Below are 27,204 nucleotides of genomic sequence, written 5' to 3'. Positions count from 1 at the left end.
GCATGGGCAAAATCGCGTGTACCAATACCAGTCATCTCCAAATATTTATTTATTTAATTATTTAATCTGTATGTTGCCCAATAGACTAAGCTCTCTGGGTAATTCACAAGACTTAAACCACAAGGTACAGCATAAAATATGGAAGCTTAAACCACGAAATAAAAGTACATCCAGAATAAAACTGGGCAGCAATGAAGAGATTTAAAATATAGACTTAAAACAGCAGAGATAAAAGACTAGGAGGTTAAAATGCTGAAGTACTGGGAAAATAGAAAGGGTCGTCATCTAGCATTAGAAAGATTATCACATAGGTGCCAGGCGAACCTCTCTGGGGAGCTCATTCCACAGCCAGGGAATAACCAGCCTATTTCATCAACCGCAGCTCCCCAGAATACCAAGGAGCAGGGCAGGCTCTACAGGTCTGGAGAGGGCGCTCAGGGACAATCACGCCAACGGCCCTCCACATCTCACTGTCCCACAGAGAGGCTAGAGCACTGAAAGAGCTTTAATCCTGATTGAATTCTTTGGAGCAAGTTACAGTCTGTGCTCCGGCAAAATCGCTTTCCACATACAAAGCATTCATAGCGCTTCTCACCTGAATGGATCATTTCACAAGAGGGAAGGGGCAATCTGTGATTGAACTGCTTTCCAAACTCTGAGCACTTTCATGGCTTCTCGCTTCTGTGAATTCTTTGATGTTGCTTAAGGTCTGTGCTGTAAGCAAAGCTCTTTCCACACTCCAGGCATCCATAGGGCTTCTCCCCTGTATGAATTCTTCGATGTCGATTAAGGCGGCTGCTGTCACTGAAGCTCTTTCCGCACTCTAGGCATTCATAGGTCTTCTCCCTTGTATGAATATTTTGATGTTTTTTAAGGTTTGAGCTGCAAGCAAAGCTCTTTCCACACTCCAGGCATCCATATGGCTTCTCCCCTGTATGAATTCTTCGATGTTGATTTAGGCAGCTGCTGTAACCGAAGCTCTTTCCGCACTCTAGGCATTCATAGGGCTTCTGCCCTGTGTGAGTACTTTGATGATACCTAAGGTATCCGCTCTGATTGAAGCTCTTTCCGCACTCTAGGCATTTGTAGGGCTTCTCCCCTGTATGAATTAGTTGATGTTGCGTAAGGTTCGTGCTGCGAGTAAAGCTCTTTCCGCACTCCAGGCATACATAGGGCTTCTCCCCTGTATGAATTCTTTGATGGCCATTAAGGTGGCTGCTGTGTCCGAAGCTCTTTCCGTACTCCAGGCATTCATAGGGCTTTTCCCCTGCATGAATTCGTTGATGTCGCTTAAGGTGGCTGCTGTGACCAAAGCTCTTTCCGCACTCTAGGCATTTATAGGGCTTATCTCTGGAGCGTATTATTTTTTGCAAGTACTGAAATCTTTTCTCTTCTGTGTGAAATGGTTGACATTTGGTAAGGTGAATCTTCTCAGTCTTTATATCCTGAGATCTTTTCCTCTGTGTCTTCCTATTGTGAATGTTCAAAATACTTGGTTCTTCTAGTGTTGGAATTTCACACATGTCTGACGCTTCCCAAGAAATGGATTTGATTCCCCACTTGTCTTCAGTTTCCATTTTCCTTCTCTGGCATATGCCATTTTCCTTGCTCTCCCTGCGATCACCTGAAGAAGAAGCAAAATGAGAAATCTTCTCAAAATCAGGGAACAAACCAAATGGTTTGCTGATTTGATTAAATGGATTTTAAAAAGTGTTTGGATGGAGAGGCAGATCCTTCCAAACACATTAAATATCCCCTAAAGTTCAATTGAATTGACAACTCCAGTGATATACAGTACTTTCATTGATAATATGTCATAACCCTTACAAAGTAGCTTAAAAAATAAATGAACATAAAATACTGTAAATCCAAAAGGCACTTAAAATCTGCCATTTTGTCTGAGCTAATTATTTAAATAGGAACTGGAAAGTCCAAGGTCAACGTTAATGGTTCTTTTCAATGTCCCAGTTGCTTCGGAGATCCTCAGTCATGGCATCCCAGACCATCTCACTGGGTTGTGCTATTGTTTTTTACAGAACTATATTTCAAAGTGAAATTTGTCATTTTGTCATTTTAACACCAGATTTAAAATCTCTTCACTGGTTGCCAATTAGTTTCCGGGCAAAGGATAAAGTTGGAGCAGAAGTGGAGAATGCTGAGGAGAGGGAAAACGAAGGAGAGGAAACTCTCTGGAAAGAGGCAACAGTCAGGAGCAGAAGGATTGGAAGACAATCTGCACCAGTGGAACCAGTAGAGCTATGGAACTGCTTTCAGGTACTGGAGGAAGAGACTGGAGGACAGCCTGCAGAGGAAGGATGCCAGGGGACCCCACGCCACAGCCAGCAAGAGGCAGAAGGCCAGGCGAGCGGAGGCAACAAAACTGAGGCCTATAACAAGAAGAGAAGGGTGGTTGTAGTGGGAGACTCCCTGCTGCATGGGATTGAAGTCCCAGTGGGGCACAAACACTCCCATGGACTCGCCAGGGATGCTGTCGCCTGGCTTATAGATGTGACCGAAGGGTTGCCAATGCTCAAAAAGCCCACGGACAGCGTCCCCTTTCTTCTCATCCATGTGGGAACAAATGGTAGTGTCAAGCAGAGCTAGGAAGAAATCAAATCAGACTTTGAAGCCTTGGGAAGGGAAGGATTTGGGGGCCAAGATAGTTTTGTCATCCATCCCTCCAGTCTTTAGAAAAGGAAAAGGAAAGGAAAATACTCCGGGTGAACAACCGGCCTCGAAGGTAGTGCCGATGTGAGAGATTTGCATTCTGGGACCAAGGGCTGCTTCTCCTGGAAGACAGACTGATGGCAAGGGACGGGTTGCCCCTCACAAGGACCGGGAAGGATGCGTTTGGCCACAGCATGAAGAACGTCATCAGGAGGGCTTTAAACTGAATCGTATGGGGGTTCTAATAGCGCCCAAAATAATCTTCACAATCATGTAGGAACAAAGCCAGACTATAAATTTTGTGAACCGCCCAGAGAGCTTTGGCTATTGGGCGGTATAAAAATGTAATAAATAAATAAATAAATAAATAAATAAATAAAGCTCATGGTCTTGGATGTCTATATACTAATGCCCATAATATGGAAAACAAACGGAAGAAATTGAAACTCTTAATACGTGAAGGCAAATACGACTTGATAGCTATAACTGAAATTTGGTAGGAGGAATCCCAGGACTGCAATACAGCAACTGAAGGATATAACTTGTTCAAAAATAATAGAAGAAATAGAAAGGGAGGCGGAGTTGCACTATATGTTAAAAATAGTTATCCCTGGACAGAAATACAGACTGATGAGACTGGGAGCCCCATCGAAAGCATCTGGATTAAAAGAAAAGAGCAAAGAATAAAAGGAGCATGATAGTTGGAGTCTAATACTGACCACCTAATAAAGGAGAAGACAAGGATGAAACTTTTGAAAAGTAGATAGCTCGTGTTTCAAGGAAGTGCGATGTAGTAGTAATGGGGGACTTCAATTCCCCCTATATCTGTTGGGAGGGAAGTTCTGCCAAAAGTGGACCCTCAAAGAAACTCCTGACATGTGTGGCTTTCTCCTATGGAAAGTGGAGGAAGGAACTAGAGGATCGGCAATCCTTGACGTGATATTGACCAATAGGGATGACTTAATGGATAAAGTGGCAGTTACGGGAACTCTGGGGGAAAGTGACCAGGTCATATGACATGAAGAAAGAAGAGCTAAAATTCCACCTTCTAGGATCTGTCAAGAAGGCAAAGATGGAGCCTTACCCAGAGGGGTCCCATTCCTTACCCAGACAGGCCAGGATCCCACGATTCTCCTCCATGACTTCCTTGTGCAGAGTCCTTTGGCCTGAATCCAGCAGAGCCCACTCTTCCTCCGAGAAATGCACGGACACCTCCTCAAAGGTCACCAGACCCTGAAAGCAGAAGAAAAATTGAGGTTCTCCTTACACATAATGTTGCAATCCATGAAGCCAAGGATGGTGAGGTCCTCCTTCTGAATGCCAGAGCTTCATGAGTGACATTCAAGGCCTTCCTAGCCACCATCTTGGAGAAGGCAAGGGGAAAGTGGCAGGTTCTTCCAGGAACAAAGAGATGTGCAGAGGACAGAGGCCCCCAGGACTCCCCTACCTGCCCAGGCTGCGCAGGAACCGCTTCCACTCCACTACAAAGCGAAGGAGGCCTAGGAGAATCCCCCAGGATCTGTTCACTCTCTCTGTGGGTTTTTCTGCTCCCTGTATGGAAGGCAAAGAAGGTGGGAAAGTTATTATTTTTTATTTATTATTATTATTTATTTATATAGCACCATCAATGTACATGGTGCTGTACAGAGTAAAACAATAAATACCAAGAGCCTGCCGCAAAGGCTTACAAGTAAGTTGACATGCCTAACATTTCCACTTTCATTGGTTTACTGGAATTTATGTTTGTCCACATTACTAAAGAACATGTCTTTTTTGCGTATCTAGAGAAAAAGAGTCTCTTTCCACCTGCAAAACCAGGCTGAAGCGGAACATTAAAGCAGTTAATGCACCTCAGGCGTAATTGAAGGAGGGAGACCATGGTGAAATATGTCCTACTAATCCTTACCTAGTGAGGATGGTCCTCCGTCACCTTCCTGCAAGATCCACCTGTCCAGTGGAGCCTTCTCTGCCTCAGGGAAATCTGTGGGTGCTTTGGCCAACTTCCCCTGCAGCTGGAACAGGAGAGGGAGGATCCCAGAGAGGGAAGGAGAGAAATGGGTCAGGTCAAGGCCAAGGGCAGCATTTCCCAATCGGTTTGCATTTCAGGGTTCCTTTTAAGTTGATCTATCATCCTAGCCACACAGCACACTATGCTGTGTCTCTAACAGGGGAGCACATAGGGATGGGTGATTTGGGGCTGAGAGTTCAATCCTGGCATAAGCAAAGCGCTTGAACACCCTCCAAAACCCAGCCGGGGGGGAAGACAGAACCACCCAGACATTCCCTGATAGCCAGCATCTTCCAATGTAAACACAGCAGTTAGGTGTCTAGAAATGCTACTCCTGTCCTGTTGGGGGGACTCTGCCACTGGTTGAAGAAAGATCCCCTCCTTCCCCAGAACTTCACCAACCCATTTCTCCTGTGATTCTAAGAACCTAAGAAGAGCCGTTCTGGATCAGAACAAGGGTCCATCTAGTCCAGCATTCTCTCCCCACAGTGGCCCATCAGCTGTTATTATTATTATTATTATTTATTTATTTATTTATATAGCACCATCAATGTACATGGTGCTGTACAGAGTAAAACAGTAAATAGCAAGACTCTGCCGCATAGGCTTACAATCTAATAAAATCATAGTAAAACAATAAGGAGGGGAAGAGAATGCAAAAAGGCACAGGGGTAGGGTAAGCAGGCACAGGGTAGGGTAAAGCTAACAGTATAAAGTCTGCACAACATCAAGTTTTAAAAGCTTTAGGAAAAATAAAAGTTTTTAGTTGAGCTTTAAAAGCTGCGATTGAACTTGTAGTTCTCAAATGTTCTGGAATGTTGACCCCGAACTCACAAACAGGACATGAGCGCAACAGCACCCATATTCCCCAGCAAATTTTAATTATCCTCCGAGGAGGGCCCGCTCTACACATGAAGAACAACTGTACTTTGAGGTGTCACTGGAAATTGGGGCACCCCTTCCTTAGAGGACATGCAAAAACAAGTTGAGGGCAGTATTAAGAACACAGTCCATTTTAGTTCTCAGGATGAAATGCTCTCACCTGCTCTTTGTCCTCCACCTGGCTCAGGAGGAAGCCTTCTGCCAGGGCCACCGCCTGGGAAGTGGTCTCCGCTCCACATTCTCTGACCCAGCTCACCATCTCCAGGGGCAGGACAGCTAGGAACTGCTCCAGGACCACCAGATCCAGCATCTCAGCTTTCGTGTTCCTTTCTGGCTTCAGCCACTGGCAGCAAAGGCGGTGGAGTCGGATGCAAACCTCCCGGGGCCCTTCGGCCTCCTGGTAGCAGAATTCTCTGAAGCGCTGGAGCTCCACGTCTGAGCAAGTGTTGTTCCTAGGCTGTTCCTCCTGCACTCCTCTTTCCCAAAGCTCTGCACTGCCCTCTTCCTTGATGTTGCAGGAGATAATTCTTGCTTCAGGGACTGCAAAGTTCTGCTCTTCCATGTTTACTCTCTTCTCCATCTCCACTCCCACCAGGACTCAGTAAAGTTTTCTTCCTTCGCTCCCAATTTCTCTCTGCAGGCAAGGACTGTCCTGGGGGAATTAAAATGGAGGAGCTGCAGGAATTAGATACAGCTGTGGCCAACTTAATACCCAGGACCTGTCTCAGATATCTCTCTACAACCCCAGTTCCACAGGAATCAGGCTCTCAGTTGAAAATGAGGTTCTGACTCTGCCCCAATGGGAGAGAGAGAGAGAGGGTGAAACCAGAGCTGACTTAAGGCTATTCAAAAGCTCAATATGTTTAAAGTGTATTTAAAACTTGATCAAGAAAACAGTGAATAAACAGGTCTGCTGATGAACCAGGATTTCTCTCCCAATCCGTTCTAGGCCCTCTCTGTCCCCATCAGTTGAACCCCCAAAAGGGACCTAAGTAACAGTGATTTCTCCTCCCTCTTAGCATGTGAATATCGGGCTCACTTAATACATCAAAGAGGAACGTACTAAAACAAATAGGTGAAATCAGCCTAGTTTCCCTGGGGGGCAAATTCTGTCTTTTCTTTTAGCGGGTCCTAATTAAAGCTCCCCAGGTTTATTTTGAAGGCAATGAGACAAAATTAAAGGGGGGGGGGGAATGCCCCATGGAACTTATTCAACCTGTTTAAAACAGGGAGGGGAAACAAAAGAAAATGTAATGCAAACATGACACCCTAACTGTTAAGTATATGAAAAGAAATACTTGCTTAGTCATTAAAATTGTGTGTGTATGGTTATCTCAGGGTTAAACAGAGAAAGTCTATCTGTGGGCAATTACCTTGAGATAGAGGCTGTTCTGGGAACCTTGCCAAGATTCTAAGTTAGCCTCATCACAGCTGTATGTAATGTAGATAAGAATTGTGTAGATCTGTATATAGTTTCTCACTTGTGTAAAATGGAACTGATCACTGCTTACTGATCACTGCTCTCTGCATATGCCTCAGTGTGCTGATCTGAACTGATCTGAATTGAACTGCACAGAAGCCTGAAGGAAATAAACCAGCCCTGCTGTGTAAGACCTGCGTGATGTGTGTTTGTTTCTGAGCACAAACAGAGTTCCAGAGAGAGAAAAGTTCTGGCACAATAACCCAACACTAACAGCCTTTTGCCCACCAATGGGATATTCCTGCCCCCCCCAACCAGGATCTTTCTGCTTCTGTCCCTCCCAGACCCCCCCTTCTCCAACCTTCCCTTCCAGGATCCCCTAATGAAGGGGAGGGCAGGAGGTGCAAGGCAGGGGTCTTCTCCAGGGACCCCATGTGGATCAGCCACCTGGGGGGCACGGGGCTCTGTCTCTCTCCCCACTCACCCACCCCCCTGCCCCAAACCTGCCCTTGGCTCCCTCCCTTCTCTGCTCCTGCCCTGGGGGGGCTCTTTCCACCCCCTCCCCTTCCCCTGGGACCCCCCTTGCCTTTTGCCCTCACCTGCTCCTCTGCAGGGGAAAAGAGGCTGCAGGTGGGACCCACGAGGCACGCTGCGGCAGGGGGAGATCCAAGGCTCCTTTGCCATGGGGGGGGGCGTGAAGGGGGGGCCTCATCCATCCTGTGCTCCAGGACCCAGCCCCCTCTCCTCCTCTTTAACCCTTAGTTGGACTCAACACTATAGAGCCGCAGAGGCTCCTCCGGGGGCTCCTGGCAGAGACGCGGACCTGGGGCGGAGGGGGGGGGGAATGTGTTGGACTACAACTCCCATGCTATCTAGCCAGCACTATTGACTGGGGATGATGGGACTTTTGGCCCTATGGCTGTGGAGGACACTTGGTTGGGGAAAACTGATATTTCTTTCCTTCATCCTACCATCACCTGAAATAATTAAAAGAGAAACCTGATCGGGGAGGAACGAATCCTTCGGGAATCTAATGACTAACAAGGTAGAAAATGCATCGTGGAGAGGTCAAATCTTCCAAATATATTATATAGCCTTTGGGATGATCAATACAATTGGCATCTCGAATGACGTACAGAGTTTTGGATACTTTGCACGTGCAAAATCACATGTTCCAATACCAGGCATTTCCAAATATTTAATTTTTATTTTTTATTTTTTTATTTATATTATTTCTCCCCTCCAACAGCATCTAAACAGACATCACATATAATACATACAAACAAAGGTATACATATAACAACTACAATTGCACTAAAAACATTTAAGGGTGAGGTTAAGGGACATTTTTCTTCTGCCCTCTTCATGCCAAAAATGCCCACTAATTTCTTAACGACCATTTATATATCCATTATTTATTTAATTAATTTGTATGTCGCCCAATAGACTAAGCTCTCTGGGTGATTCACAAGAATTAAACCACAAGGAACAGCATAAAAAATTAACATGGAAGCTTAAACCACAATATAAAAGTACAATATAAAAGTCGCCCAATAGACTAAGCTCTCTGGGTGATTCACAAGAATTAAACCACAAGGAACAGCATAAAAAATTAACATGGAAGCTTAAACCACAATATAAAAGTACAACCAGAATAAAAACGAAGGGATTTAAAATACAGATTTAAAAGAGCAGAGATAAAAGACTAGGAGGCTAAAATGCTGAAGTACTGGGAAAATAAAAGGGGTCATCACCTAGCATTGGATAAAGTAAAACATAGTTGCCAGGTGAACCTCTCTGGGGAGCTCAGTCCACAGTCAGGGTGCCACCGCAGAAAAGGCTCTCCACCTGGTAGCCAGCTGCCTCATCTCCTTTGACAGGGGCTCATGGAGAAGGACCCCAGACGATGATCGTAGGGTGCAAGCAGGTACATACGGGAGGAGGCCTTCCTTCAAGTAACCCGGTCGCAAGCCGTTTAGAGCTTTGAATGCAAATACTAGAACTTTGAATCAGGACCAGACTTGGACTGGCAGCCAGTGCAGATGGAAAAATACTGGCATAGAATCATAGAATAGTAGTGTTGGAAGGGGCCTATGCTATCTAGCCAGCGTTGTGGATGGGGATGATAGGACTTCTGGTCCTATGGCTGTGGAGGGTACTTGGTTGGGGGAAATGGATATTTGTTTCCTTCATGACAACAATCACTTCCATTTTTCCTCACTTTCCCTCCTTTATCCTATTATCACCTGAATTCATAGAATCATAGAATAGCAGAGTTGGAAGGGGCCTACAAGGCCATTGAGTCCAATCCCCTGCTCAATGCAGGAATCCACCCTAAAGCATCCGTGACAGATGGTTGTCCAGCTGCCTCTTGAAGGCCTCTAGTGTGGTAGAGCCCACAACCTCCCTAGGTAACTGATTCCATTGTCGTACTGCTCTAACAGTCAGGAAGTTTTTCCTGATGTCCAGCTGGAATCTAGCTTCCTTTAACTTGAGCCTGTTATTCCGTGTCCTGCACTCTGGGAGGATCGAGAAGCGATCCTGGCCCTCCTGTGTGACAACCTTTTAAGTATTTGAAGAGTGCTATCATGTCTCCCCTCCATCTCCTCTTCTCCAGGCTAAACATGCCCAGTTCTTTCAGTCTCTCTTCATAGGGCTTTGTTTCCAGACCCCTGATCATCCTGGTTGCCCTCCTCTAAACATGCTCCAACTTGTCTGCGTCCTTCTTGAATTATGGAGCCAAGAACTGGACGCAATACTCTAGATGAGGCCTAACCAGGGCTGAATAGAGAGGAACCAGTACCTCACGTAATTTGGAAGCTATACTTCTATTAATGCATTGAATGCTTCTTTATGCATTGAACCTCAAAGTTCAATGCATAAAGTTTGCAATCGGTCTTTGCCTGGGCCAGGGCCCCATTGATGGGTGAGGGTGTTAACACCCCACGGACCACCCGGAAGAGCTCCCCTGGACGGCTACTCAAGGATACAATGGAGGCAGCAAAATAAGCCTACTTTGCTGCCCACACTGCCACGGAATAGGCACGATTATGCGCTCTAGAGAATCCTCAGTCATCTTTGCTTGGAGTCTTATGCCATTTCCTCTCTAGCAGATAACCAGCCTATTTCATGGACTGCAGCTCCCCAGAATACCAAGGAGCAGAGCAGGCTCTGCAGGGCTGCATTGGGTGCTCAGGGACAATCACACCGACGGCCTTCCGCATCTCATGGTTCCACAGAGAGGCTAGTTATCTTTTTGACACCAGGTCAAGACTTTTCTCTTCTCCCAGGCATTTAGCAATATGCAGTTAGCCTGGGTTTGTTTTTGTATGTTTCTGTGGTTTTCAATTGTATGCTTTTGTGATTTAAAATTTTTGTATATTGTTTTAAAATGTTTCTATCCTATGTAAACTGCCCAGAGACCCTCAGCTATGGGGCAGTATACAAATGTAATAAATAAGAATAATAAATAATAATCTGTGATTGAATTGCTTTCCAAACTCTGAGCACATTTATGGCTTCTCGCTCGTGTGAATTCCTTGATGTCGTGTAAGGTGTGCACTTTGAGAAAAGCTCTTTCCAAACTCAAGGCATTAATAGGGCTCCTCCCGTGTGAATTCTTTGATGTTTCTTAACGTCTGTGCTGTGAGCAAAGCTCTTTCCGCACTCTGAGCATTTATAGGGCTTTTCCCCTCTGTTAATTTTGATGTCACGTAAGGTTTGTCTTGTAAACAAAGCTCTTTCTGCACTCTAGGCATTCATAGGATTTCTCCCCTGTATGATTTCTTTGGTGTTGCTTAAGCTGTGTGCTGCAAGCAAAGCTCTTTCCGCACTCTAGGCATTTGTAGGGCTTCTCCTCTGTGAGTACTTTGATAATACCTAAGGGGGCCACTGTGACTGAAACTCTTTCCAGACTTCAGGCATTTGTAGGGTTTCTTGCCTGTGTTAATTCTTTGATGCAAGTTACATAGTGTGTTCCTGTCATGCCCCTACTTGAGGAGTCCTCCTCAGAGGAGGAGCTAGAGGCTCCTGAAGCCCAGGGTACCCCAGCAGCTGAAGCCCCAGACCAAAGACCACCATTAGACCCGCTTGAGCCCTCAGGGGAGGTAGTTGCAGGACCATCCCTGCCAGGGACTCTGAGGCAGAGGCTGACCACCGGGAGTGACGTCGCCTCAAGTTAAAGGAAGCCAGATTCCGGCTGGACATCAGGAAAAACTTCCTGATTGTTAGAGCAGTACAACAATGGAACCAGTGACCTAGGGAGGTTGTGGGCTCTCCCACACTTGAGGCATTCAAGAGGCAGCTGGACAACCACCTGTCAGGGATGCTTTAGGGTGGATTCCTGCATTGAGCAGGGGGTTGGACTCGATGGCCTTAGAGGCCCCTTCCAACTCTACTTTTCTATGATTCTATGACACAATGGCCCTTTTTGGCGTCACGGAAGCCAGCCCAGCACTCTGTAGTTTTCCCCTACTCCTTCACCGTGGCCACCATTGACCACTGTACCCTGCCTCAGGGACCCCAAGAATCCACTCCAGTTTGTGAAACAGAAAGAACTTTTAATGAACAAGACGTAAAGTTATGCAGTTACAAAGCTTATGGTTTCTTCAGGCTCAAATGCTTGTTCGTTACATGCAGTTTCACATGCAACTCCGCCTACGCCGCCCCTCTAAACCACCCTCTCTCCACCCAGTCACTCTGTTCCCAAAATAACAAAAGAGTGAAAGTTCCTACACTCTCTCAAGACCCTTCACAGACCCTCTCTCCCTCTTCCCTTAACTCCTCCCCCTCACTGCTACCAACCAATCCAGGCCTTTGAACCACCACTCAATCAGCATTCACGTCACATTCTCTACACTCTCCCCGCTCCGCCCACTAGCTTTAAATACTTCCCAACCTTCTATTTGAAATCTACTCAGCACATACATCTTAAATGGCAAACATTAAATCATATAAATAACTGGCAATGAACAGTAAAACATCACAGCCTGCACTGCCACCCAATAGTCATGATTATGCGCTCTAGGGCGTGCTTGGTCATCTTCGCTTGCAGTCTTACACCATTTGCGCTCTAGCCGATGTCCAGCCTATTTCACTGACCGCAGCTATGCCAAGGAGCAGAGCTGGAAAGGACACTCAGGGGCAATCATGTCGATGACCCTCCGCATCTCACAGTTCCACACTAAGGCTAGAGCCTCGGATGGATTATCAGCTCTCTCCCCTGGAAAATCCCCAAGAGCATTCAGAAATCTGTTGGATTCCATCAGTCTAGTCGGATGGACCACCCTAAATGGGTCCCCGCCCAAAGAGGAGGAAAGAACTGCAGCTAGTTCAAATCTCACCAGGAAAGGCCTTGTCTGCTGTGTCAACTGTTGGATGTAGGTTACAGTGTGTGTTCCAACAAAAGTGCTTTCCACAAACAAAGCATTCATAGCGGCTCTCACCTGAATGGATATTTTGATGCGAAGCAAGGTGCAACCTCTGATGGAATTTCTTTCCACACTCTTGAGCACTTTTATGGCTTCTCCTTCATGTGAATTCTTTGATGTCGCTTAAGGTGTGCGTTGCGAGCAAATCTCTTTCCACATGATAAGCATTCATAGGGCTTCTCTCCTGTGTGAGTGCTTTGATGTTGCTTAAGGTGTGCCCTCCAAGCAAAGCTCTTTCTGCAGTCTAAGCATTCATAGGGCTTCTCCCCTGTGTGAATTCTTTGATGTTTCTTAAGCTGTGCCCTGCAAGCAAAGCTCTTTCCACATTCTAGACATTCATAGGGCTTCTCCCTTGTGTGAATGCTTTGATGTTTCTTAAGCTGTGCCCTGCAAGCAAAGCTCTTTCCACATTCTAGGCATTCATAGGGCTTCTTCCCTGTGTGAATGCTTTGATGTTGGTTAAGCTGTGCCCTGCAAGCAAAGCTCTTTCCACATTCTAGACATTCATAGGGCTTCTCCCCTGTGTGAATGCTTTGATGTTTCTTAAGCTGTGCCCTGCAAGCAAAGCTCTTTCTGCACTCTAAGCATTCATAGGGCTTCTCTCCTGTGTGAATTCTTTGATGTTTCTTAAGCTGTGCCCTGAAAGCAAAGTTCTTTCTGCACTCTAAGCATTGATAGGGTTTCTCCCCTGTGTGAATGCTTTGATGTTGCTTCAGGTGTGCCCTGCAAGCAAAGCTCTTTCCACACTCTAAGCATTCATAGGGCTTCTCGCCTGTGTGAATTCTTTGATGCCATTTAAGGCTTAATCTACTACAGAAACCTTTTCCACACTCAGAACATTGGTAGGGCTTCTCCTTCATGTGGATATTTTGATGTGCTTTCAGGGTAATGTTGTAAGTGAAACATTTTCCACATATTGAACATTGATAGGGCTTCTCACCTGTGTGAATTCTCTGATGCATTGTAAGGTTCATGCTTCGAGTAAAACCTTTTCCACATTCAAAGCATTTAAAGGGCTTCTCGCCTGTGTGAATACTTTGATGTCGCTTAAGATGTGCCCTGGAAGCAAAGCTCTTTCCACACTCTAGGCATTCATAGGGCTTCTCGCCTGTGTGAATTCTTTGATGTCGCTTTAGGTCAGCACTGTTAACAAAGCTCTTTCCACACTCTAGGCATTCATATGGCTTCTCTCCTGTGTGAGTACTTTGATGTCGCTTTAGGTGTGCCCTGCAAGCAAAGCTCTTTCCACACTCTAAGCATTTAAAGGGCTTCTCACCTGTGTGAATTCTTTGATGTTGCTTAAGATGTGTGCTGCAAGCAAAGGTCTTTCCACACCCTAAGCATTTATAGGGCTTCTCCCCTGAGTGAATTCTTTTATGCAACTTAAGTTGTGAGTTGAAACTGAATTGCTTTTCGCACTCCAAGCACTGAAATCTTTTCTCTTTTATGTGAAGTTGACATTTGGTAAGGTGAATCTCCTGAGTCTCTATATCCTGAGAGCTTTTCCTCTGTGGCTTCCTATTGTGAATGTTCCTTTTATTTGGTTCTTCTAGTATTGGTGTTTCACGGACATCTGACCCTTCAAAAGAAATGGATTTGGTTCCCCACTTCTCTTCAGCTTCAGCTTTCCTTCTCTGGCGTAGGCCATTCCCCTTGCTCTTCCGGCGCTCGCCTGAAAGAATAAAAACGAAAATCTTCCTGAAATCAGGGCACAAACCACATGCTCCTATACTAGGTGACGCTACTGTTTACCTTCAGGGAGGACAGGACAAAGCACAGCCTATTCCAATGCAATCGGAAAGGGAAGAGAGACTACGGACAGACAGGATTCTCCAGTGGTGGCGACCTGAAAAGTGTGTGCAATGTTTGTGTTCCCGCCTGAGATCAACATGGCGCACACGTGCAACAAGCACAAGTTGGTTGCACTGTTGGAAGGAAAAAGTGAGAGGACTTAAGCGGCGAGTGTCCATCCTCCAAGGAATAAGAGAAGGCGCAGCGTTCTTAAGACAAGACGGTGGAACTGCAACAGCAAAGAGAAGCACAGCAGTGGAAGAGCAACAGAAAGTAGGAGCAGAAATGGAGAATCATAGAATAGCAGAGTTGGAAGGGGTCTGCAAGGCCATCAAGTCCAACCCCCTGCTCAATGAAGGAATCCACCCTAAAGCATCCCTGACAGATGATTGTCCAGCTGCCTCTTGAAGGCCTCTAGTGTGGGAGAGCCCACAACCTCCATAGAATCATAGAATAGTAGAGTTGGAAGAGGCCTATGAGGCCATCAAGTCCAACCCCCTACTCAATGCAGGAATCCACCCTAAAGCATCCCTGACAGATGATTGTCCAGCTGCCTCTTGAAGGCCTTTATTGTGGGAGAGGCCACAACCCCCCTAGGTCACTGGTTCCATTGTCATACTGCTCTAACAGTCAGGAAGTTTTTCCTGATGTCCAGCCGGAATCTGGCTTCCTGTATGCTGAGACCAAGGAAAATGAAGTAGAGGAAACTCCATGGAACCAGTAGGACTATGGAGCCGCTTTCAAAGATGACTCGTATATCTGTGGATTCAACCAATAATTTATTAAATGTTAAGAGAGAAAAAAATGTTAAGAGAAAAATCAAGAGATTTGGATTTGACAGTGATAGAGAGAGTAAGAAAAACAACAGCAACAACATTGTTACATATTTTTGCTGGGGAGAATATTGGAAGAACATTTTATTTTTGTGGGTTTTGTTTGTTTATTTTTGCTTTTTTGCTTTTTGTGGGTGTGTTTGTCTATATGTATTATATTTTGCTCTGTAGTGTCTTTTATTTATTGGTGTTTGGATACAATAATAAAAAAATATTAAACTGAAAAAGAACTATGGAGCCACTTTCAGCTACTGGAAAATGAGACTGGAGGTCTGCAGAGGAAGAGTTATAGGGGACCCCACACCACAGTGAGCAAGAGGCAGAAGGCCAGTTGAGCAGAGGCAATGAAACCGAGGCCTACAACAAGAAGAGAAGGGTGGTTGTTGGGGGAGACTCCCTGTTGTGTGGGACTGAAGCCCAAGTAGGTCTCGAACACTCCCATGGATTCGCCAGGGATGCTGTCTCACCGGAAAAGGGCGACAGTCAGGAGCAGAAGGATTAGAAGACACTCTGCACCAATGGAACCAGTAAAGCTATGGAACTGCTTTCAGGTACTGGAGGAAGAGACTGGAGGACAGCCTGCAGAGGAAGGATTCCAGGGGACCCCACGCCAAAGCGAGCAAGAGGTAGAAGGCCAGGCGAGGGGAGGCAACGAAACCCAGGCCTACCACAAGAAGAGAAGGGCGGTTGTAGTGGGAGACTCCCTGCTGCGTGGGAGTGAAGTCCCAGTGGGGCACAAACACTCCCATGGACTCGCCAGGGATGTTGTCACCTGGCTTAGAGATGTGACTGAAGGTTTGCCAATGCTCAAAAAGCCCACGGACAGGTACCCCTTTCTTCCCATCCACGTGGGAACAAATGATAGTGTCAAGCGGAGCTAGGAAGAAATCAAATCAGACTTTGAAGCCTTGGGAAGGAAAGGATTTAGGGGCCAAGATAGTTTTCTCATCCCTCCTTCCAGTAGAATCATAGAATAGCAGAGTTGGAAGGGGCCTACAAGGCCATCGAGTCCAACCCCCCTGCTCAATGCAGGAATCCACCCTAAAGCATCCCTGACAGATGGTTGTCCAGCTGTCTCTTGAAGGACTCTAGTGTGGGAGAGCCCACAACCTCCCTTGGTCACTGGTTCCATTGTCGTACTGCTCTAACAGTCAGGAAGTTTTTCCTGATGTCCAACTGGAATCTGGCTTCCTTTATCTTGAGCCCATTATTCCATGTCCTGCACTCTGGGAGGATCGAGAAGAGATCCTGGCCCTCCTCTGTGTGACAACCTTTGAAGTATTTGAAGAATGCTACCATGTCTCCCCCTCCTCTTCTCCAGGCTAAACATGCCCAGTTGTTTCAGTCCCTCTTCATAGGGCTTTGTTTCCAGATCCATGTTCATCCTGGTTGCCCTCCTCTGAATACGCTCCAGCTTGTCTGAATCCTTCTTGAATTTTGGAAGAGGAATAGAAAGGGAAAGAAAAATACTCAGGTGAACGACTGGCTACAAAAGTGGTGCCAACATGAGAAATTTGGATTCTGGAAGCAAGGGCTACACTTCTTGGGAGATGGACTGCTGGCAAGGGACGGGTTGCCCCTCACAAGGACTGGGAAGGATATGTTTGGCCACAGCATGAAGAACTTCATCAGAAGGGCTTTAAACTGAATCCTACGGGGGAGGGAGACGTAAACTCAGAGGCAACAAGAGATGAAGGCTTATGCACCATAACAGAGAGAACAGTTCTAATAATTCCCAATAATAGTCTTCACAATAATGTAAGAAGGAAGTCATACTATAGAGAAAGCACATGTTCTTTATTTTTTGTGAACCGCCTTTAATTTTTGTGAACCGCCCAGAGAGCTCCGGCTATTGGGCGGTATAGAAATGTAATAAATAAATAAATAAATAAATAAATAAATAATGTCTATATACTACAGAAGAATCATAGAATCATAGAATAGCAGAGTTGGAAGGGGCCTACAAGGCCATTGAGTCCAACCCCCTGCTCAATGCAGGAATCCACCCTAAAGCATCCCTGACAGATGGTTGTCCAGCTGCCTCTTGAAGGCCTCTAGTGTGGGAAAGCCCACAACCTCCCTAGGTCACTGGTTCCATTGTCTACCAAATGGTACCATGTACCAAAAGTACATTCATGTCCAATGTACTTTTACCAAAAGCTTAGAGAAAACGTGAAAACAAAAAGCGGACACGTGTTGGAAGTGGAAGGAAGGCCAGGCTACAAAAGAAGAGCACAGACAGGTAGCACAGAAGTGCTGGAATGGTGTCAGGAAAGCTAAAGTGGAGAATGAGCTGGGGTCAAGAAGGGATGCTAAAAGCAACAGAAAAGCTTTCTTCGGGTATGTGCATAGTAAAAGACAGAGGAAAGAAATGGTGGTTCAACTGCTCAATGAGGATGGCAAAATGATAACAGATGACAAAGAAAAGGCAGAAGTGCTCAATTCCTACTTTGGCTCAGGCTTCTGGCAAAAGAGAAGTACAAGCTGAAGGGGCAGGAAGTACAAGCTGAATTGTAGTTTGAGATTGATAAACAAATGGTCAAGGAACACCCAATTTCCTTGAATGAGTTCAAACCTCCAGGGCCCGATGAACTGCATCCTAGAGTAATGAAGGAGCTAGCAGAAGAACTCTCAGAACCTTTGTCTATTAACTTTGCAAAATCATGGAAGACAAGTGAGGTACCAGACGACTGGAGGAGGGCTAACGTTGTCCCTATCTGCAAAAAGGAGGAACCTGGGAACTACAGACCAGTCAGTCTGACATCCATCCCTGGGAAAATTTTGGAGCAAATTATAAAGAGGTCAGTCTGTAAGCACCTTCAAAACAGTGCAGTGATTACTAGAAGCCAGCATGGCTTTGTCAAGAACAAATCCTGCCAGACTAATCTGTTCTCATTTTTTAATCGGGTAACCTTTGTTGTGGATGGTGGGAATGCTATGGACATAGTATATCTTGATTGCAGCAATGCTTTTGGCAAAGTGCCCCATGATATTCTGATTAGTGAAGTAGCTTAAAGTGGACTAGATGCAACAATCGTTAAGTGAAGAGTGAAGGGAGACTTAATAGCACTCTTCAAGTACTTGAAATGTTGTCACACAGAGGAGGGCCAGGATCTCTTCTCAGTCATCCCAGAGTGCAGGACACGGAATAATAGACTCAAGTTACAGGAAGTCAGATTCCAGCTGGACATCAGGAAAAACTTCGGCCATAGCTAGACCTAAGGTTTATCCCAGGATCATCCCGGGTTCGTCCCTGCCTGAGCGCTGGATGCCCTGTGTGGCACTTAGATGAACAGGTTTGACCCCAGGACAATCCTGGGATAAACCTTAGATCTAGCTACGGCCTTCCTGACTGTTAGAGCAGTACGACAATGGAACCAGTGACCTAGGGAGGTTGTGGGCTCTCCCACACTAGAGGCCTTCAAGAGGCAGCTGGACAACCATCTGTCAGGGATGCTTTAGGGTGGATTCCTGCATTGAGCAGGGGGTTGGACTCGATGGCCTTGTAGGCCCCTTCCAACTCTGCTATTCTATTATTCTGTGTCCACATCCTGAGCACAACCATGCTAAACAACAACCACGAAACAAACCTCAAAAGCATGTGGCACCACCTCACCAGATGACCTCAAGAACTACATAAATCTTTAGGGGAGAAGGCAGATTCTCAGCCAACCAGCTCCCAAGTGGTTTAGGGCTCTAAATATTAGCAACAACCTTAAATTTGGGGACAACAGCAAAAAGGAAATCAGTGGAGTCCCTTCAACACAAGTGTAACATTCAGAGGTTCAAAAGAGCCCTAAAAATGTCAAAGGACATGTCAGATCTTGTAACTTTTGCACCAGGGATGGAATGAAGGTGGAAGGATGCCGGTTGGAAGAAGAAGGATCATTCTGTTACTGGACCAGATTGGCTGCTTATACACCTTGTTCTGAATTAATATTAATAGAATTGCCTTAATTGCAGATTAGATGCCAATGGCATAAGTCTTGGCCACTTCTTAGAGATGGGAGGCCCCAAATGAAGGGACATCCAACACCCAAGTCTCATAATGGTTATAAGAAGGGCAACAGGTAAGGGTTGGAGAGGATGTGAGTACTTTACCTGTACTTTTAAGGCTTTATATACATAATCTTATGAGCTTTCTTTGCACTAGAGTATCCCAGGATCAAGGCCCAGACACTGTTGTCCTCAATGACATTTGTATTATGCACTGACACAAAGAAAGAAGAGCTGAAATTCCATCTTCTAGGACCTGTCAAGAAGGCAAAGAGGGAGCCTTACCCAGAGGAATCCCATTCCTTACCCAGAGAGGCCAGGATCCCACGATTCTCCTCCATGACTTCTTTGTGCAGAGTTCTCTGGCCTGGATCCAGCAGAGCCCACTCCTCCTCCGAGAAATGCACGGCCACCTCCTCAAAGGTCACCGGACCCTGAAAGCAGAAGAAATGATGTTCTCTTTACACATTATGTAGCAATCCATGAAGACCAGCATTTATTTATTTATTTATTGCATTTCTATACCGCCCAATATCTGGAGCTCTCTGGGTGGGCCACAAAAATTAAAACCATTCAAAGTATAAAACAACGTTATAAAACCGTAATATAAAATACAATATAAAAGTGAGGTCCTCCTTCTGAATGCCAGAGCTTCGTGAGTGACCTTCAAGGTCTTCCTAGCAGCTATCTGGGAGAAGAGCAAAGGCTAAAGGGGCAGGTTCTTCCAGGACCAAAGAGATGTGCAGGAAACGGAGGCACCCAGGACTCCCCTACCTGCCAAGGCTGCGCAGAAACCGCTTCCACTCCACCACCAAGCGGAGGAGGCCTAGAAGGATCCCCCAGGATCAGATTACTTTCTCTGCAGGTTTTTCTGCTCCCTGTGAGGAAGGCAAAGAAGGTGGAAAGATAAATTATAAACATTTCCTTGTTTTACTGGAATCAATGTTTGTCCACATTACTAAATAACATTTCTTTTTTGGGTATCTAGAGAAAAAAAGAGTCTCTCTCCCAGTGGAGAGCAGAATGTTCACGCAGCTCATGCAGCTCAGGCGTAATTGAGGGAGGGAGACCATGGGGAAATATGTCCCACTAACCCTTACCCAGTGAGGAGCGTCCTCCGTCACCCTCCTGCAAGATCCACATGTCCAGCTGCCTCTGTGTGATGCCCGGTGGAGCCTTCTCAGCCTCAGGGAAATCTGTGGGTGCTCTGGCCAACTTCCCCTGGAGCTAGAACAGGAGGGAGGAAGGAAGGAAGGAAGGAAATGGGTCAGGTCAAGGCCAAGGGCAGCATTTCCCAATCAGTTTGCATTTCAGGGTTCCTTCTGAAGTTGATCTATCATCCAAACCACACAGCACACTATGCTGTGTCTCTGACAGGGGAGCACACAGGGATGTGTGATTTGGGGCTGAGAGTTCAACCCTGGCATAAGCAAAGCACTTGAACACCCTCCAAAAACCACCCAGGAGGAAAGACAGAACCTCCCAGACATTCCCTGATATCCAGCATCTTCCGCTGTAAACACAGCAGTTTGGCGTCTACAAATGCTCTTCCTGTCCTGTTGGGAGGACTCTGCCACTGGCTGAAGAAGGATCCCCTCCTTCCCCAGAACTTCATAAACCCATTCAGTTCTCCTGTGATCATAAGAACGTGAGAAGAGCCGTTCTGGATCAGAACAAGGGTCCATCTACTCCAGAATTCTCTCCCTACAGTGGCCCATCAGCCGTTGACCACGAAATCACAAGCAGAACATGAGTAAAACAGCGCCCTCCTGCCCATGTTCCCCAGCAACTGGTTTACATAGACATACTGGCTCAGATACTGGAGGTAAGATAGTGTAAGGAATGGTGAGTTTTCGGAGGATGAGGACTCTGGGGATGAGCAGCCACAGGCGGGACCCAGTACCAGCTTGGCTGATCAACAGCCAGCAGAGGCCTCATCCAGTGCAGACTTAGAAGAGGAGCAAACAGACTTGTTACACGTGCCCTCGTTCAAACAGCAAAGGGCAGAGAAGGAGGCGTTACGCCGATCTAAGCGGATTGCTAATAAACGCCAGCTGAACAAAGAACAGCTGTGAGGCTGAGCTGGTGTATTTAGGTAGCAGTCCGCAGGCCAGCAAATTGTCAGAGCTTATCTGGTTTGCCTGGGAGAAGCTCTGGACCGTGTACCCTGGACCGTGCCGTGTTCCTGTTGGATTGTTTTGGACTCTGGACTTCTTGGACCCCGTGACTCTCTCCTGCCCTTTGGAACCTGGACTGGCTTTATGGACTTTCGTGACTCTCTCCTGCCCTTTGGAACCTGGACTGGCTTTCGTGACTCTCTCGTATCCTCACTGACATCTGGAATGCTTTATGGACTGCCTGTGTGTTTTGCGTAAGCAACAAACGATTGCTCTATGTATTTTTGTTACAGCTGTGTGACCAATACACATTAGAAGTTACCTCCTTTAGTTTGCTGTGTTTGCTGTTTCTTGGCGTGCTTCCCAGTCTGGGCACTCTGCCCAGAAAGATAAGCAAAAGTGGCTGGTGTCAGACCGGCTTCTTCAGGACAGATAGAGCCATCCATACTAGTAGACATGGATTGTGCTTCCTCCAGGAATTTGTCTAACTCCTGTCTTCAGCTGGCGAAGGAAGGAATACAGTGTAGGCACCAGGTGAACCTCTCTGGGGAGCTCATTCCACAGCCGGGTGCCACAGCGGAGAAAGCCCTCCTCCTAGTAGCCACCTGCCTCACTTCCTTTGGCAGGGGCTCACAGAGAAGGGCCCCTGTAGATGATCTTAAGGTCCGGGTAGGTACATATGGGAGGAGGCGTTCCTTCAAATAACCTGGCCCCAAGCCGTTTACGGCTTTGAATGTTAGTACCAGCACTTTGAATCAGGCCCGGACCTGGACTTCTGCTCCCAGGAATTTGTCTAACCCTTGTCCTAAACTGTATAAATTGGTGGCCATCACTACATCCTGCATTAGGGAATTGCATATTTTAACTATGCACTGTTAGTTTAACTATCCTCTGAGGAGGGCTTTCTCTACACATTAACGACAACCATTCCTGGGGGTTGGACGACTGGAAATTCAGGTATCCCTTCCTTAAAGGACCTGCCAAAACAAGTTGAGGTAAATATTAAGAACATAGCCCTGTTAGTCATCAGGATGAAATGCTCTCACCTGCTTTTTGTCCTCCACCTGACTTAGGACGAAACCTTCTGCCAGGGCCACCGCCTGAGAACTGGTGTCTGCTCCACATTCTGTGACCCAGCTCTCCATCTCCGGGGGCAGGACAGCCAGGAACTGCTCCAGGACCACCAGGTCCAGCATCTGAGCTTTTGTCTTCCTTTCTGGCTTCAGCCACTGACGGCAAAGGTGGTGGAGTCGGCTGCAAACCTCTCGGGGTCCCTCACCTTCCTGGTAGCAGAAGTCCCTGAAGCGCTGGAGCTCCATGCCTGAGCAGGTGTTGCTCCCAGGCTGGTTCTCCTGCACTCTTCTTTCCCAGGGTTCTGCACTGTCCTCTTCCTGGATGTTGCAGGAGATGTTTCCTGCTTCAGGGCCAGCAAAGTTCTGCTCTTCCATCGTGACTCTCTTCTCCATCTCCGCTCCCACCAGGACTCAAAAGATCTCCTTCCTTGGCTGCCAATTTCTCTCTTCAGGCAAGGACTGTCCTGCAGGAATGAAAATGGAGGAGCTGCATGGATTAGATATAGCTGGCGCCAACTTAATACCCAGGACCTTCTCCAGTGGGTCTCCACAACCCCGGTCCAACAGGAATCTGGCTCCCAGTTGAAAATGAGGTTCTGACTCTGCCCCAGTGGGAGGGAGGATGTAACCAGAGCTGTGTTAAGTGCATGTTTGAAAAATTATTTTAAAACTTCAGCAAGCGAACCATGAATACTCTTTGAACTCGTTAAACAAATGAAACACGTCACAAAGGAAGCCTTAAGGTATGAAGGGTTCACAAAGAAAGTAAATGCAAAAGAACATCACATACAGCAGTGAAGTGCGAAACATGCAATGATAACCAAGAAATACATGTGTGTGCAAAATACACTACAGTTTAACTCCTGCTGAGGCTTGACAGAAAACAATGTGAAAAGAGTACTAGGCCCAAATAGCAGCATTTGAATTGTTATGTAGCTCCATTTAAATGTCCCCCAATTCAAACTCATTAAATGCAATGTAAAACGTATAATCAAAACTTTTACGGGAAGGAAAGAGAGCAGGGATGGCGTGGAATTAAAAGGAAGGTCTGTCTCCCTCTCCCAGGCAGGGATCTGAAGAAAAGGCCTTGCAGACCCAGAGGAGAGTTGGAACCCGAGGTGCAGAACTCGAGTTCTCTTAGAACCCGAGGTGCAGAACTCAGCAAAGCCTAGTTAGGAAAAATTAATCCAGGTAGATAGTAGGGTGTGGATCATGCAGTGCATGGTATTCCCCATAGTAACCTATGGCTGCGAGAGCTGGACCATAAGGAAAGCTAAGCGAAGGAAGATAGATGCTTTTGAACTGTGGTGTTGGAGGAAAATTCTGAGAGTGCCTTGGACTGCAAGAAGATCAAACCAGTCCATACTCCAGGAAATAAAGCTAGACTGCTCATTTGAGGGAATGGTATTAAAGGCAAAACTGAAGTACTTTGGCCACATAATGAGAAGACAGGATACCCTGGAGAAGAGGCTGATGCTAGGGAAAGTGGAAGGCAAAAGGAAGAGGGGCCGACCAAGGGCAAGATGGATGGATGATATTCTGGAGGTGACAGACTTGACCTTGGGGGAGCTAGGGGTGGCGACGGCCGACAGGAAGCTCTGGCGTGGGCTGGTCCATGAAGTCACGAAGAGTCGGAAGCGACTGAAGAAACAAACAACAAAAAGAAAGTAGGGAGGGTGTTTTGAAATGGAAAATGGTAGAGAAGTCTGAGCTCCGCAAATGAGTAAAGTAAAATCATTGGGAAAAACCGAATCAAGCTGCTTGTGCAAAAATGCAGCAGCCAGATTGGTAACAGGAACCAGAAGGTTCAAGCATGTCAGACCGATTCTGGCCCGCTTGCATTGGCTGCCTGTACGTTTCCGAGCCCGATTCAAGGTGCTGGTTTTAACCTATAAGGGCTTTCACGGCTTGGGACCACAATACCTGATGCAACGCCTCTCCCGACATGACTCTACCCGAACCCACTTTTTAAAAACATACTTGTTTGTGCAGGGACTTTGGAACTTAAGCAAGTGGTCTATTCCAGCTGGCCCAAGACATTTTATTTATTTGTATTTATTAGAGTACTTTTACCCCGCCCTTTAGCCAAAAAGGCTCTCAAGACGGCTTACAAAAATATTTCTTAAGACAGTTCCTGCCCACAGGCTTACAATCTAAAAAACATGACACGAAAGGAAAGGGGATTGGGAGGGAAGAGGAAAAAAATGCAAGAGCTTCGGCTATTGGGCAGTATGAAAATGTAATAAATAAATAAAATAAAGCAACTTCTAGGACTAGTTCACAAATGTACATCACTTGAGTCATCAAGTCCCAATGGCTTGTGGATGAAGCGCATAGTTAAATTATGGAACTCACTACCACAAGATGCAGTGATGGCCACCAATTTGGATGGCTTTAAAAGGGCGTTGGGTCAATTCCTGGAAGAAAAGGCTATCCATGGCTACTAGCCCTGACGGTTTTGTGCCATCTCCAGTATTCGAGGCAGTAAGCCTGTGTGCACCAGTTGCTGGGGAACATGGGCGGGAGGGTGCTGTTGCACCATGTCCTGCCTTGTTGGTCCCTGGCCGATGGCTGGTTGGCCCCTGTGTGAACAGAGTGCTGGACTGGATGGACCCTCAGTCTGATCCAGCGTGGCACTTCTGATGTTGTTAAGGCCTGGTCTATATATGCATCAGGACGAGGTGACAAGACCCCGGAAGTGCCAGGATGGACTTGATTACTTCAAACAGGAGTGATTATGCTACACCCTACACCCCAAAGGTGCTTTATTTATTCATTTTACTTGCAAGAAATATTATACAGGGACGCCTACCAACCATCTAAAGTGGTACAGTCCACTTGACTACTGAGTTGTGCTATGTGTGTGGGTAAGGCCAAAGGCACAAGAGCATTTTGCCAGCTGAATCCTTTTTCAACACGGGCGATGGGACAGCGCCCTCCATCACACCTGAAGGCCGCAGGGTGGCTTAGGGGGGCCAGGGCAGGCCACGCAGCCCACCCATTTCAGGTCCTGCCTCCCAGCATCTAATACCTGAGACCACAGCCTCACTCTGCCTAATGGTAGGGCCAGCCCTGGGTCTATCTTATCATGCTTTTATTTTATATTTGTATCTTTTAAATTTTATTTATCATGATTTAATGATCGTTTTATTGTTGTTTGATATAGCAGTAGTATTTATTTATTTATTTGATAGACTGCTGACTATATCCTAAAAGAGGTATCTTTAAGCGTTTTATAGGGGAATTACAAGTTAAAAATATACAAAACATTACAAGGGATTAAAAATACTACAAGTACACTTATATCCCATTAAAGCATTAAAAAAAATTAACTCGGTGTAGTGCAGAAATAAAATGAATTAGAAGCAGTGCAAAACAAACCAAGAAGAGCAAAGAACAAAATAAAAACGAGACAGAGACATAAAATAAAAGTAACGTAGCTGAATGTAGCTTAGCGAAACAAGCCTGCAGGAACAAAAGAAGAAGTCTTCAGGAGATGTCTAGAAGCAAATGAACCGGCTTTATTTAATCCCAAATATGCAAAGAGGTTTTTTTTATGACAAATGTTTCCTTGCTAATGTTGCAGAGGCAGCTGCACTGTCCTGGGTCTCCCCATCGAGTCCAACCCCCTGCTCAATGCAGGAATCCACCCTAAAGCGTCCCTGACAGATGCTTGTCCCTATGGAGAGATAATGTCCTATGTTTCCCTATGGGCAGGTATGGCTTTCCTATGGGGAGATAATGTCCTACGTTTCCCTATGAGCAGGCATGGATTCCCTATGGGGAGATAACGTCCTATGTTTCCCTATGAGCAGGCATGGATTCCCTATGAGGAGATAAAGTCCTGTGTTTCCCTATGGGCAGGAGATAATGTCCTATGTTTCCCTATGAGTAGGAGTGGATTCCCTATGGGGAGATAAAGTCCTGTGTTTCCCTATGGGCAGGAGTGGTCTCACTATTTTTCGCTTTGGGCAAGTACTGTCAGCTGGCTTCTGTCCCTCCCAGCCCCCCCTTTTCTCCCGCCTTCCCTTCCAGGATCTACTAATGATGGGGAGGGCAGGAGGTGCAAGGCGGGGGTCTCCTGGAGGGGCCCCAAGTGGGTCAGTCCCCTGGGGGCAGGAAGCTCTCTGTCTCCTCCAACCCCCTGCCCCAAACCTGCCCTTGGCTCCCTCCCCTGCTGGGCTCTTTTTCCACCCCCTCCACCCCCTGGGACCCACTTGCATTTTGCAATCACCTGCATTTTGCTCTTTCCACCCCCTCTCCTCCCACCCACCCCGGGACCCCCTTGCATCTTGCACCCACCTGTTCCTCTGCAGGAGAAGAGAGGCTGAGGCTGCAAACTCCATGCAAACCTCCCAGGCTGCTTTCCCAAGGGGGGGAGGAGGAGGAGGAGGAGGAAGTGAGTGCATTCATTCAGCCTGGGCTCTCCACGGGCCTCTCTAGGACCCAGCACACTCGTTCTTTTTAACCCTTAGATGGAGGCAACAGTAGAGAGTCGCAGAGGCTCCTCCGGGGGCTCCTGGCAGAGACAATGATTGGGGGTGGGGGGCCCAAAGGAGCATGAACTGCTTTAATGTTCTGCTTGAGCCTGTTTTTACGGGTGGAGAGAGACTCTTTTTCTCTAGGTACTCAAAAAAGACATGTCCTTTAGTAATGTGGACAAACAGTGATTCCTGTAAAACAATGAAAACTGAAATGCTTAAGAATGTTAACTTACCTTCCCACCTTCTTTGCCTTCCTCACAGGGAGTGGAAAAACCCAGAAAGAGAGTGAACTGATCCTGGGGGATCCTTCTAGGACTCCTTTGCTTGGTGGTGGAGTGGAAGCGGTTTCCACGCAGCCAGGGCAGGTAGGGGAGTCCTGGGTGCCTCCGTCTCCTGCACATCTCTTTGGTCCTGGAAGAACCTGCCTCTTTAGCCTTTGCTCTGCTTCAAGGAAGGCTAGGAAGGCCTTGAATGCCACTCGTGAAGCACTGTCATTCAGAAGGA

General features: G+C 46.5%; 3 protein-coding genes across 3 annotated transcripts in view; 2 read left to right on the top strand and 1 right to left on the bottom strand.

The window, feature by feature from the left end:
- The window catches only part of LOC134396268 (uncharacterized), an 853,762-nt gene that overhangs the window by 156,835 nt on the left and 669,723 nt on the right, over window positions 1-27,204 (bottom strand). Inside the window, 2 exon segments of the mRNA XM_063122688.1 lie at window positions 664-1,624; window positions 19,334-19,460. Of these exon segments, the coding sequence (XP_062978758.1) occupies window positions 664-1,624; window positions 19,334-19,460 (1,088 nt within the window).
- The window catches only part of LOC134396301 (zinc finger protein 420-like), a 207,773-nt gene that overhangs the window by 33,132 nt on the left and 147,437 nt on the right, over window positions 1-27,204 (top strand). The gene's annotated exons all lie outside the window — the stretch shown is intronic.
- Window positions 1-27,204, top strand: part of LOC134396430 (zinc finger protein 239-like) — a 193,426-nt gene that overhangs the window by 33,122 nt on the left and 133,100 nt on the right. The gene's annotated exons all lie outside the window — the stretch shown is intronic.

Source organism: Elgaria multicarinata, chromosome 3, assembly GCF_023053635.1.
Source record: "Elgaria multicarinata webbii isolate HBS135686 ecotype San Diego chromosome 3, rElgMul1.1.pri, whole genome shotgun sequence".
In the NCBI taxonomy this organism is placed as follows: domain Eukaryota; kingdom Metazoa; phylum Chordata; class Lepidosauria; order Squamata; family Anguidae; genus Elgaria; species Elgaria multicarinata.
Note: the sequence above shows the minus strand (reverse complement) of the source record. Positions and strands in the feature narration are given on the sequence as shown.